Source organism: Lethenteron reissneri, chromosome 44 (assembly GCF_015708825.2).
Source record: "Lethenteron reissneri isolate LAM-NWPU_2019-01 chromosome 44, ASM1570882v1, whole genome shotgun sequence".
Taxonomy (NCBI): Eukaryota; Metazoa; Chordata; class Hyperoartia; order Petromyzontiformes; family Petromyzontidae; genus Lethenteron; species Lethenteron reissneri.
In genome coordinates, this window is record NC_083822.1 from 11,711,975 (window position 1) to 11,726,149 (window position 14,175).

The 14,175-nt window shown below is 50.0% G+C and overlaps 1 protein-coding gene across 3 annotated transcripts in view; it reads right to left on the reverse strand.

Moving 5' to 3' along the window:
* Window positions 1-298: 298 nt before the first annotated feature.
* SPSB3 (splA/ryanodine receptor domain and SOCS box containing 3) overlaps window positions 299-14,175 on the reverse strand; it is a 43,430-nt gene continuing 29,553 nt past the window's right edge. For all 3 annotated transcript variants that reach the window (XM_061569866.1, XM_061569864.1, XM_061569865.1), the window contains exons 2-8: window positions 12,956-13,158; window positions 9,124-9,286; window positions 7,844-8,031; window positions 7,573-7,675; window positions 4,673-4,798; window positions 3,531-3,607; window positions 299-1,939 (exon numbers count right to left, since the gene is read on the reverse strand). In XM_061569866.1, coding sequence (XP_061425850.1) covers window positions 1,598-1,939; window positions 3,531-3,607; window positions 4,673-4,798; window positions 7,573-7,675; window positions 7,844-8,031; window positions 9,124-9,286; window positions 12,956-13,141 — 1,185 coding nt within the window. In that variant the 5' untranslated portion in view covers window positions 13,142-13,158 and the 3' untranslated portion in view covers window positions 299-1,597. The remainder of the gene's footprint in view (window positions 1,940-3,530; window positions 3,608-4,672; window positions 4,799-7,572; window positions 7,676-7,843; window positions 8,032-9,123; window positions 9,287-12,955; window positions 13,159-14,175) is intronic.

A 14,175-nucleotide genomic window follows, 5' to 3' on the forward strand; every position in this document is an offset into this window, starting at 1 on the left:
TCCCCAGGTTCTCCAGCTTACCCCCCACGTACGAAACATCCCTGTTGACAGCGGCGGTCTCCGTTGCGAGGCCCCACCGCTGGGCCACTGGCGGCCTCCCGACAATACACAAATGTGAAAACAACCCCTTGCAGGCGGTGATGGCGGCCCTCGCACCGATGATGTCTTATCGGCGAAAGTGCCCCCCCCGCCTCCCCACCCCCTTCTGAAAATGAGGAACAAACTGCTTGGCAGGATTTTTGTCCGAACACACAATGTGGGAGTGCTTCTGAAAACGTCTTGCGACTCAAGGAAAGACTTACATATAAATTAACATTTATTTCAATTAAAATGCACGAGAGGGCAGGATTTTCCAAACTCCTTTCCTCATGACAACTATAGTACACACACACGTTTCCTCGTGAACCAATCCCTCAATTCGAATGCAAATTGCATTTACACGCTTCGTGCACCCGACGATTGGTAGACCGCATCCCTAGCGATGCGAGTGAAATTAAATTAAGATAGACATCTCAAGTGCATGCCGTGTGCTGCAAGGTGACAGGAGTGCAAGTTCAAAGGTCTATCTTCATCGAATCGGTGCATATTATCGGATTAATTTGCTGCCAATCATCGGACACATCCGGCATTTGACGACTGAACTTGCATCGAATGAAGGAGATTGACGAACGTTAAAAGAACCGCAAGGGCGGCCTTGCGCGGAATTTAAGTTTGGGAAATTTTGAACGAGGAAATTCATTCATCTGAGAATGCTGTGACAGGAATCCTGTAAAGGTGCTCGCTTAAAACACGTCGCCATTCAGTTCGAGACCAAAATGTTGAAGAAAAAAAAAGGACTTATATTCTGTAAAACGCAGACTATATAAACCAGGAAACAACTGGCAGCAAGCAATTGCGCTTCCAACGACACGATATTTGAATTCGTTCGTTCAAGGCCCCTTAATGGGCATGGCAACTGCCCCCAGGTCTCCAACGATGCTGCGTATGACCTCGATTGTCAACGTATATGGCACTGACGTGTGCACCCTAGCAGGGGTCTTGTTTTGCGATGCGTTTAGAGTACAACGTGATAACAGGAAGGCAGCGGCTCTGTGGATGTCTCCGCACCCTGTGGACAAGGGGTCCCCCCCCCCCCTCTGGCTCCCATGCTTTTGGCCCCCCAAACACGAGTTCCATTTTCTACCAATCGACAGAAATGTCAACGACATAAAGATTACAATATTTACATTTGAACATTCCTGTTGGTTAATCACGGGGGGAAAAAAATGGGGCTGCGAGATGGAGTTTGAGAAAAAACATAATTTCAAAGACCAAATACCCCGCGTAAGTAGATGAAAAAATAGAAAATATACGTTAAAAACATCCACGAGCAAAACGTCATTGTAAACGGCATGTTCAATTAGCAAAGTTCACGGGCACCCCCCTCTTCCACGCGCAGTCCGGTCCGCATGCTGCAAACCAATGCTCCCGCCTTCAGAGTTGTTGTTGTTTGTTTTTTAAAAACAGGAGAGAAGGGGACGCCTTCTTCAGCCCTCGCGTCGACCCGGTGTTCGTCGGCGGGTGGCGGGTGGTGGGTGGTGGGAACGAAAAAAAAGTTTCAGTTGAGCCGACACTTCTTGCGCTGCGCCGCGCGGGTCTGGTCCCCCAGCGCCACGCCCGCCGCGTCCCCAACGCCGCCGCCGCCACCGCCGTCGTCATCGTCGTCGCTGCCGCCGCCGCCGCCACTACCGTCGTCGTCGCCGCCGCTCCCGTCGTCCGCCCCGCGCGCTCCGTGTGTGCACAGCGACAGGATCCAGCCCAGGTTGTTGCGCAGGAAGAGGCGCAGGCCCGGCGGCAGGGGCAGCACCTGCAGCGCGTCGCTGTGCGCGGGGATCAGCTGACGCAGCCGCAGGCAGCACAGGAACTGCAGCGACGTCGGCGCCGAGCGGCAGCGGATGACCTGGGCGTCGCGCGCAGGGAGAGTGGGGTTAAGTGGCGCTGGTGACGCACAGAGAGAGTGGGGAGGGGGGTAGTGGAGGTGATGCAGAGAGGGTGGGAGAGAGAGCGGCGCCGGTAAGAGGGGAAAGACCGCGATCGCTTGTCAGTCGTAGGTCAACTGAAAACTAAAATAAAGTCGCTTATCACGTGGACATTTATAGCAGCCAAATAGTCTGGACGAATGTCAATTCTAAATGCGGAGGGAAAAACCGGAGGACCCGAAGAAAAAAAAAACACACGACCACGGGGAGAATAAGCAAACTCCAAATATACAGCAGGCGTCAAGAGTTGGGATCGAACCCACGACTCCTGTACACCAGAGGCGAGGTAGTTAACATCACGCCATCTTGGCGCCCAACGCTTGGACAGCGTCTGTGGTGCATTGGTGCTTTGTGTTTTCATTCAGCAAATTAATGTTTATGGTTACAGGCATCGTTTTAGAAATATTAAATGTGAAAACACCTTAGAACGTACAACAAAGATAACACTACAGTTACCCACGTACAACACACACACACGTGTTTCAAAACCAAAAACTTCTGTAAAATGATGAGAAACCCCATCACAAACAGGAAAATGTGTGTTTTACAACACCACGTCTTCCTAGGGTGCTGAAGTACAATGCCGAGTGCTGCATTCCTCGTGGGAATGCATGGGGAGGAACGCGTGGAAACTCCGGTCAGCCAATCAGAGGGCAAGGCTTAAACTATGAGCTTTGTACATCCACAGACCACCGTGTATTCACATGAGCCAATGCAAGACCATTGGCTACAGCCCAAAGCATTCTTAATTAAACAATCATTGGCCTCTCACGCCACCACTGTCGTCCTACTAAGGAGAACTTCATGTACTTTTGAAACAAGTACGATTTAATCAACTCCATACTGTCACTCGCAATTAACAGCTGGATATGTAAGTGCATAGAAAGCATTTTTTTCTGACAGTGGCCAACGCCGACAAAGAGCAGATTTTTGTTCTGTGGATGAATACAATAACTCGTACACTGTGGCACATAAGCAATAATGCATTGTATCACATGCATATTTTTATGAATATTGAGCTAAATGTATTCAGTAATTCCTCCAAATGGAATTAACCAAATTACGAGTGGAATGGTTGAAGAGGTGAACCATGAAGTGAATAACTTCACTGACAAACTGATTGTCCAATGCTTGAGCGATTGCCTTTCTTATCGTTTCATACCGGTCATTGTGCCAACTGGAAACAAGGTTGTGAGAAACGTTGGCGGGGGGGGGGTTTCATGACTCATGATATTTGTACACTGAGATCCAAATGGTAAATAATTTCTACAGGTAGATTAATATTGCTACAATATCATTTGTACTCCGGGATTCCATCAACTTATATCAGCGTCTCTCAAACCTTTTAGGCGTTTGAATCACAGCCCCACCGACCACTGGTGGTTTTGGGGACCGTACTCTGAAAACCGATGCTCTATCGTATTCTACATATTCTGAACCGCGGGATATCCAAAGCCTACGGGGGTCACAACAAGATCTCGCACACACGCAGAGTGGGGGTGCTCGCTCTACCTTCATGCTGCTGCGGGCGGCCGTGGAGCACACCATGGGGAAGAGGCGCTTGTTCTGCAGCCCCCGTGCCGCCACGCCTGGCCCAGCGCGGTCACGGACACACGGAGAGTGGCGGGGACGGGCACAGGGAAGAGGCACGGACCACGACAACGAGCAGAGACCTCCAGTTAGCGCGGTCGGCTACGTGCGGTATGCAAAAGAAGTTCACCGTACATACAAACAAGCGTAGTCCACCATAAGCCGAGTCAGTAGCCGGCAAGCCACCAGACTAGGGACGAGTGCCGATCGGAGCACACGTCCCGCTTTGCCCCAGCGGTGTCAACAGAAGTGGCACCAGTGGCGCTGCAGTGTGACACTGCTGCTCTGGATAAGAGCACTGCAGCCAATCTGTAGCTTTAACCCTATGCCTAACCCGTCTCTTTCCTTGCTCCCGTACGTGGTTATGTTGTACCCATTACGGTGCCCCATGGACTTCCCCCACCAACAGCCACTTCTGATTTTTTCAAACAGAAGCACTGTAAATACGATTTAGCAGCACCATCCTTGTGTCATCTACCGATGCGTTCACAAAACCCATCGCCAGTGATCCATCGGCACGCAGCGTGCACAGCGCTCACAGCGCTCACAAAGCGACCCCTCCGTAGAGCGGCAAATGCCACCATACGCGGCAACGTTGAGGTCGCACTCATTGCACACAAAGTGCTCACTACAAATAAACCACAATACCTTGCTGACCTCGTCAAGGAGCATTAACCGTCAAGCAAACTCAGATCATCCTCGCAGCAGCTTTTGGCTGGCCATAGAACAAAGCCTGTTACCACATCGCGTGCTTTAAGATGCGCTTCTACTACCGTCTGGAACGCTGTTCTTTCCGATATTAGGAAGCCACTGGAGCAATGCACTTTTAAATCATCTAGATTAAAAACTCGTTTCTTTAGAACTGCTTTTTGTGTTGAGTTTGTTGTTCTTCCCCTGCACCTCCGATTAGTGTGGTTGGCCACGTACGGTGCGAAAGAAGTTCAACGTACACACACACATACACGCGAGCCAGCGCCATCATCGCCAGAATTGCTGGGCGACGTTGCAGATCGGGCGGCAGTGCGACACGGGGACAGGACGCCGTGGGGGGGAGCCGCACTCACCCAGGCACTTCCTGTTCTTGTAGAAGGTGAGCGTGCCGTGCCACGTATCCAGGTGCACGCCCAGGATGGAGCCCTGGCCAAAGCGCGTGGAGAAGTGCACCTTGTCTCCCTTGTGGTACAGTAGGCCTTGGGGGGGAAACACGCGCCACACCGGGTAAGTCCCACTGAGCTATGTAGCCCTTTTTCAGAAGCGACCTGGCCACAAGTGATACCTCAACGGAGTGACTTATCACGTGGAAATTTATAGCATTAGCCGAATACTCTCAACGGAAGTTAATTATAAATGTGGAGGGAAAAACCGGAGGGCCTGGAGAAAAATGCACACGACCACGGGGAGATAGAGAGACACGCAAACTACAAATATACAACAGGCGTCAGGGTCGGGATAAAACCGACGACCTCTTGTATACCAGGTGAGCAAGTTAGCATCTTGCCATCGTGGAGCCCAGTTCTAGGGATCAATGCAACACAACTTGCATGTTGCTATAATTGTCAAGGAAGTCGTATCAGATCCCCTAATCTTCCGATGGATTAATTTTTTCAGGTTTTTATTTTAAACAGCTGTTGAGCACAGGTCCGAAGGCCCAACACGTCAAGCGGAATTGAGCAAGGTTATTACAAGAGCTTGGGGAAAGAGGCGTTTGGAGGGATTCCTAAGTAAGGCAAAGTGCGGGAAGTAGCAGAAAGAGTTGTTAATGTGACCTGCAGGGTGGTGAGTGGGTGTGTTATTGTTGTGATCTGCAGTGTGGTGAGTAGGTGGGTGAGTGAGTGTGTTGTTGTTGTGATCTGCAGTGTGGTGAGTGGGTGGGTGAGTGAGTGTGTTGTTGTTGTGATCTGCAGTGTGGTGAGTGGGTGGGTGAGTGTGTTGTTGTTGTGATCTGCAGTGTGGTGAGTGGGTGGGTGAGTGAGTGTTATTGATGTGATCTGCAGTGTGGTGAGTAGGTGGGTGAGTGTGTTGTTGTTGTGATCTGCAGTGTGGTGAGTGGGTGGGTGAGTGAGTGTGTTGTTGTTGTGATCTGCAGTGTGGTGAGTGGGTGGGTGAGTGAGTGTGTTATTGATGTGATCTGCAGTGTGGTGAGTAGGTGGGTGAGTGTATTGTGATCTGCAGTGTGGTGAGTGGGTGGGTGAGTGTGTTGTTGTTGTGATCTGCAGTGCGGTGAGTGGGTGAGTCAGTGGGTGTGTTGTTGTTGTGATCTGCAGTGTGGTGAGTGGGCGAGTCGGTGGGTGTGTTCTTGTTGTGATCTGCAGTGCGGTGAGTGGGTGGGTCAGTGGGTGTGTTATTGTTGTGATCTGCAGTGTGGTGAGTGGGTGAGTCAGTGGGTGTGTTATTGTTGTGATCTGCAGTGTGGTGAGTGGGTGAGTCGGTGGGTGTGTTGTTGTTGTGATCTGCAGTGTGGTGAGTGGGTGGGTGAGTGGGTGTGTTGTTGTTGTGATCTGCAGTGCGGTGAGTGGGTGGGTCAGTGGGTGTGTTATTGGTGTGATCTGCAGTGTGGTGAGTGGGTGAGTCAGTGGGTGTGTTATTGTTGTGATCTGCAGTGTGGTGAGTGGGTGAGTCGGTGGGTGTGTTGTTGTGATCTGCAGTGTGGTGAGTGGGTGGGTCAATGGGTGTGTTGTTGTAATCTGCAGTGTGGTGATTGAACTCAGTGTGGTTGAGATGAAGCAGTCGGTACGGGCTGTGACGATGACTTTGAAACATTTAACAGTACTTTAAAAAAACAACAATAAGGAGCAAACCATGTCAGCAGCTATGGTTAATTCAGAGACAGCAGCAGCCAATGCATACCGATCATGATCCAATACTTAGTCTGCATAAAGTAAATCGTGAAGAAAGTAACAGTAACCATATAAAGTCAGTTTGGACAAACCAAATGCAGTGTGGGTGTGATGTTCCTTATCCACGCTTAAGTACAAAAGAGAGATCAACACAGTGATTACAACTCCCCTCCCCTACATTCCCGTCACTATTTTTTTTGACTTTTTAAAAGACAACTTATTTTTTATTTCTTGTGATTATCGAGTGATGAGCACAGCTAAGATATTGTCCACGGTGGCATCTGGGTAATTGTGGACCAGAACCACTCTCATCGCCGGGACTTTCAAATTAACATTTCACCTCATGACGTAACCACGTACATTATTCAAGTGTTCAATTTAGCAGCGTATTAATGTCTGCCCCACCACTCAACCTAGCTTACCCCGCACACATAGAGTCCACGGTTAATTTTGCTAATGAACGCCACTACCTCGCCTGATATACAGGAGGTTGTGAGTTCAATGCCGACCCTGACAATGCCTGTATATTTGGAGTTTGCGCGTCTCTTCTCCCCGTGGTCGCGTCGATTTTTCCCGGGGTCCTCCGGTTTTCCCCTTCACATTTAGAATTTGGCTGCTATGAATTTCCATGTGATGGTAAGGCACTTCGTTGAGCTATCATTCGTGGCCAAGTCGCTTCTGAAAAAGAGCAATATATCCCAGTGGGCTTTACCTGGTAAAATTAAATTAAAAATGTTTAAATCGTTTATACAGCAGTTTCCAGTCATCCAGTTAAGGCCCTTTCAATGTGTCAAGTTAAACCTGCAATCTTCGTTTTAAACAATGAAGTTATCTTGCTTACACTTTATATTGCGTCCCCCAAGAGGGTCTGATGCCCAATGATGTATCCAGTGAGTCTATTATGCTACACGCGTCACTAATGAACACGTGGATGCAATTGTGTTGTTTGCCTTCTTTTTTATGAATATGAGGCTGTGGGGGGAGGGCGGTGTTAGCGGTGGTTCTTTGGTAAACAGCGTGGGGTGTGGGGTATCTGATATTCATCACGAACAGACCACTCGCGGCACACTCCGGCAGCATCGCCCGCCCATCCAGTCGCGCAGCTGAGCGCCGCCAGTGCGACTCACCGGTGTAGGACAATCCCCAGCTCTCGTCGTCCTTGCCCAGGAGGCTGCAGAACATGTGGCGGTAGCGGTCCAGGTTCACCTGCCCCGTCCCCACGCCCACCATCTGCCGCGACAGTGGCACGCGCACATCAGCCCGGCACCCCCCCCACCCCCCACGGCGTGCCCGACACACGCCACTGCCATTAGGTACCAGAGCTGTGTGCCATGCGGGCTCGAAACCATTGGTGCCATGTACCACGTCCGTGCCGTGTACACCGTCTGTGCCGCGTACCATGTCCGTGCCGTAGACGGGAGACGTCATCTTGATCTCCCAGAAGTGCTGCCCCTCGCAGAGTTCCCGCGAGCCCCGCACGGCCGCCGTGCCACAGCTGTAGTCCATGTGGAAGTTCACCTCGCGCTTCTCGCAGCCCAGCGCCACGGCCGCCGACTTGTGCACGTCATCCCACACCCAGTCAAACACTGCAAAGACAAAGATCACCCCCCGTAGAGCCGTTAGCGAGGAGCGCCTACGAAGACCATCAACGGCACACGAAGGAGTGGGTGGCCAGCCCCACTCCCCAGCGGCGATGTTTACACACCGCACCAGGTACTCATTGGAGGCCGAATCGACCGAGGGGAGGCCCAAGACCGGTTCAGATAATCGTGAGTGGGAATCGGACTCGGGCTGCCGGGTTCATAGCGTGGCACGCTAAATGCTTGACACCGGGGACTGGCACATCATCGACGTGTATAACCAAAACAATGTGTGTGTGTGTAATGTGCCCTTCATGTACTCAGCTCCTAAAATAGCTCAGTGTCTTACACAACAAGTATCTGGTATAACTCTGGACCCACGCACCTCCTGCAGCAAATGTACAGAGGATTTCTAGGAACCCAGATCCTGTGTAATACACACCCAGTGGACACTGGGACCTGCTGTTTGTGTTAAACATGGATTCATTCAGTGTTTGTGATGAGCATGTGTGTGTGTGTGTGGTGAGAGTGTGGCGAGGGTGTGTGTGGTGAGTGTGTGGTAAGAGTTTTTGTAGCGTATATGATGTGTATAGCGTGTGTAGCATGCGTGTGTAGCATGTGGTGTATGTAGTGTGTAAGTGGAGAGCATGTGTGCGTGTGGTGAAAATGTGTGTGATGTATGATGTGTGAAGTGTATGTAGCATTCTTAATTTTGGAGCTTTCGTGAAGTGTATGTAGCATGTGTGTCTAGCATGTGTGTGGTGTGTCTAACATGTGTATTATGTGTGTGGTCTGTGTAGGGTGTGGTGTGTGTAGCATGTGTGTGGTGTGTGTAGCATGTGTATTATGTGTGTGGTCTGTGTAGGGTGTGGTGTGTGTAGCATGCGTGTGTGGTGTGTGTAGCATGTGTGTGGTTGGAGTAGGCTGTGGTGTTTGTAGGGTGTGTAGCGTGTGTGTGGTGTGTGTAGCATGTGTGTGGTGTATGGTGTCGTGTGTGTAGCATGCATGTGGTGTGTGAAGCATGTGTGTGGTGTGTGTAGCGTGCATGTCCGGCGATGCCGGTGGTGGCGGTAAAGCGGGTGGGGGGGGTGCACGCACGGTCGTCATCCTCGCCGCAGCGGCAGTCGCGGGCGCGCTTGCTGGAGCGCGCCCCGGGGAAGCGTGCGGGCGGCTCCACCCTGCCCAGGCAGTCGCAGTACGACTCCCCCGTGACCGGCACGGCCGACGGGATCGACGGGAACTCCGAGTCTGAGTCGCTGTCCTGCAGCGCACAGCAAACGACAGCGACAGCCGCCAATCAATGACTACGCTGCAACGGTGACGTCGCCACGGGGGGAGGAGAGAGGATAACGGGGATGTTGGCAGATCCCATCGTAAGCTACGTCCTTCTGCAAAAATCAGTGCATGCTACCTGCCATGTAACATATGGCTCCGCGCTGGCAAGATGTGAACTCCCTCGCCTGGTATGCAGGAGGTCGTGGGTTCGATCCTGACCCCGACGCCTGCTGTGTATTTGGAGTTTGCGTGTCTCTCTTGAACGGTTCACTTAAAACATTAGACACGTCCAAATCCTACTTTCACAACAACAGGCTCGGAGAACTAACTAAGAAATAGCAGCGGTGTCCTCAAGCGGATTGCGACACCCGCGGCTAACCTGGAACCTGCTGGCACAGTCGATGAAGCCCTTGCACACACTCCATTCTTTTCACTGCCCTCTCCTACCCCCTTGGTGAATCCAATACTATAAAATGTTTAATTACATTTGAAATCAACAATGCGGCGGCGGCGGCAGCAGCAGCACGTCTGCCAAGCACGTGTCGATTACACTGCGATTGGGATATATTTATATCTGGAGGGTAACGGGCACGGAAGCTGCGTAACGCTAGCACGTCGCTATTTGCGTCGCGCTCGAGGGTCAAATGAAGCGCAGCTCTGCTTACTCAACTGTTTACAATTGACACAACATCCAGCTCAAACACCTGCTACACACGCGCTACACACAGACGTGCACCGCCGTTTGATGAACGTGTTTACAGAAAACAGAAAACTCCGTAAACCGCCGTCTAAACTGCGTGTGCAACTATGTATAGCCGAAGACTGATAAACGTCACGTTCGGGAGCGACCAAACAGACCGACACCGGTTACAACGCAAAAACACAAACACCGGCTGATGATGATGCAGCAGGTAGCAGCAGGTGTGATTTTGCAATATTCCTAGCAGCTGCCCACACAACCTGTCAGGATTCATGAGTTACTCTTGGAATAGATCTTTGCATAGGGTCTAATGTACTTTTTATTTGAATACTTGTATAACCCTCCACTATCTGCTGGCACTTGTCTGCATCATGTGACGTTGTTGTTGTTTTCTCTCCAGGGCTTTGCGCTCTCATCACTGTAAGCACAGTCCCACAGAGCTGGATGAGAGACCGATTCCCCCCGCAGAGTCACGGTTTGACATTTGAGATGTAACTATTAACTATTTGTATTTTACCAGGTAAGGTCTGCTGAGCAATATAGCCGCTTTTCAGAAGCAACCTGGCCACAAACGATAGCTCAACTAAGTGGCTTCACACGTGGACATTTGCAGCCACCAAATACTCTAAACACACGATTTTAAATGTGGAGGGAAAAGCCAGAGGACCCGATAAGAATTCACACCACCACAGGGAAAATGTACAAACAACCAAATATACAGGCATCAGAGTTCTGTATACCAGGCGAGGTAGTTAACACCTCGCCACTATTGCACCATACATACATAATACAATCAAACCAAATAGTAACGTCATGGGCAAATCTACCGATTTATTTGTTTTATCAGCAAATCGTAATGTGAAAAGCACGCAACATTTTTGACGATTTTATACAATATTGATTTGATTGGCTCTGTTGGGTGGTGGAAGGTTATAGAAAAAGAGAAATGTGATGTGATACCGACACAATCTATCCAAAAATAAATTTTAAAAATCGTAATATTGCTCACTGAAGCCTCCGTATGACATTAACCTGTCGTGAGCCACACCAATTGACTTCCCTTCGCAACACAAACGAAACGTCAGGCTCACAATTCCCTTTGTAACAGCAGGCAAGTGAACGGCCTCCTATCCCACACTCTCCCCACAGGGTCCCAAGTTGTTTACTGCGAATAGACCAAATGTTTGCAATTGAACAATTCAATAACAGATTCTCAGATGTCAAGTCAACAGCGCCGTAGATGGTTTCATGCTGACAATCTACCACGTTCGCCAGTTACGTTGCGGCCAAGTCAAAATGCGTTCGTTTCATAAGAGCGGCCAAGTCCAATGAGCAGAGTTTTGTTTCAACTGCTGCGAACTGGAATGTTTGTGCACGATGGATGGCGATACCGTCATAGATACACACAGCTTGTTTACCAGTCGGGCCAGTGTAAGAGGTTGCTGTAAAATTATCACCATTTTACACGCTTTTATTTAACTCACTCCGTCTGTTGTATCCTCAAAAAATAAATCTTGTAACTACATTTTTACACACTTGACACTGTGCTATCGACTGTAAACTTGAAATACCTACGTCATACTGATGACAATACGATATTCTATCATAAAAAAAAATCCAAAACATATTTTTTAACATTTTACACGCTTTGATTTAACTTACTCTGTGTGTTGTCGTATCCTAAAATCTTGTAACTCAATTTCAACCGTATTCCCAATGTCGTATCGACTGCAAACTTGGTATAGGTGTGTCATACTGATGACAATACTATATTCCATCATTGAAAATTTAAAATATTTTTTTTAAACGATCTTTTTTACGGCTTTAATTGCCCACGTTTACGGCTCTAATTGTCGACGCGCAACTAACGTTGCCTGTAAATCACCACGTGGTCCCTTACGTCACGGCAAGCCTCGGGGAGTCACGCCCAGGGGCGGGGGATGTGGAAGGAGGGGAGGGGCGATGGGGGAAGGGGGCAGGGGGAGAGGCAGCTCGGACAGTACATTTCATTAAAGCGTGTTTTTAAAAAAGTATTTTCTATATTTTTATATTACGAGCATACAAACCATACGTTAGTGGGGTACAGAGTGCACACACATATTGTAAAGAGTGCTCCAATGTTTATTAAAAACCCATTGTTCAGGAAGCAAGATTTTATTGAACTTTTTGGGAGCGGAAGAGGAGTGATAGGAAGTAGAATCACTCGGTCTACGCTTTTTAAAATGTTTACAATGCTGAGTGATGATTCCCTGTTTCCCCATTGGCCTGTGTAACACGACTTGCTACTTGCGGCTTTAACAAAAACTTTTATTTTATTTTACCAGGTGAGGCCCACTGAGCTATGTAGCGCTTTTTTTCAGAAGAGACCTGGCCATCACAAATTAATGCTCAACTGATCGGCTTATCGCGTGGAAATTTATAGCAGCCAAATACTCTCACTGCACATTGATTCTAAATGTGGAGGGGAAAAACCAGAGGCCCCGGGGAAAAATCCCCACGACCACAGAGAGAGAGACGCAAACTCCAAATTAACAGGCATCGGGATCGAACCCACGACCTCCTGTACACCAGGCGAGGGAGTTAACATCTCACCCCCATGGCGTACCCTCATATCATCAGGTCTTTGTCCTGCCAAGGAATTACTGCAGGCTGATTTTAGAATGCAAATTTGATTCATAAGTCATTCCTCGATTAAGACTGTCCTTTTCAGGAATGCATCAACAGCGTTAAACAAGGGATTACTCCAAATTTACAGCAGGCATCCCAGGTCGGGATCGAACCCACGACCTCCTGTACACCAGGTAAGGTAGTTGACATCTCATAGCCGCCGTGGGTGGTGAGGGGGGGACATAGGGGGCCCGTGTTCCATGACGCGCCCACAACGCACAGGACTCGCTTCCTCCGGGGAGGCCGACGAGCCGGCGTCGACAGGCCGAGGACGGGTAGTGCGCGCACCTGCGTGTCGAGGTCAGAGGCGAAGCTCTGCAGCACGGAGGAGAAGGGCTCCGACTCGCTGGGCGAGCGCGCCGGAGATGAGCCCGACGCAGCCGCCACCGCCACGGCGCTAGACTCCTCCTCCAGCTCGATCTGCGTGGCGGCACCTCCCTGGCGTTCCAGCACCCGCTCGTGCTGCGACGTCATGTCCTGCACCCACACCACTAGGGTGCACGGGGCGGGGAGGTGACGCAGACGACGCACACACGTTAGACACGGGTGGGGAGAGGGGCACGGGAGGGACACGTGGGTGGCACGGGGGTGGCTTCCTGCTCAAGCGTGGGGTCATGTCCTGGTTTACAGCCAGGAGCTAGTGGTGGACTTTCCACATTCCCATGGTAGGCACAAATTACCCTGACAACGACTACTGTTCACTTCCCATAATGCGGTATTCATTTTATTCACCACGGAGGAATGATGGGCCGAGTCAATCCCCAGCAGGTAATTTGAATGTGCGACACCTTCCAACCGTGAGCCAAGCGCTCTAACTAGAGCACCGATTTACTGGAATAATACACGCTGGAAAACACAACCCCCATTACAGCACGGGTTCTTTGGTGTGCGAACAATGCAGCCCTGTCCCCCCCTTAGGGACCTAACGTGCTGGAGTCAGGCTAATGGAATTTAACCCTTTCTCGTTACGAGAGGTCTGCAAGTTGCAGGGTGGGGGTCCTGTTCACCGCTGAATCTGGGAACGCTCAAGCGGTTAGCGTTAATTTTAATTGGAGGGACGTAAGCATCATTGTTTTTCAAGACATTGCACTCACCGCAGAGAACCATAGTGACACGACCGCACTCTACGATAGCTGGCGCCAAACTGTGCCACACTCCCTCTCGCATTGCCTTGTGGGAGCCTTGGTACCGATAAAGTAATTTTATTCAAATTTTTATTTCGGCTCCAATCTGATGACTGAGCTATGTGGCTCTTTTTCAGAAGCGACCTGGCCATAAATGACAGCTTAACGAAGTGGCTTATCACGTGGAAATTTATAGCAGCCAAATACTCTAAACGCGTGTTTATAAATGTGGAGGGAAAAACCGGAGGACCCGGAAAAAAATCCACACAACCACGGGAAGAGAGAGCATGCACACTCCAAATATACGGCCGTAAGGGTCGGGATCGAACTCACGACCTCCTGTATACCAGGCGAGGTAGTTAACATCTCGCCCGCCGTGGCCCC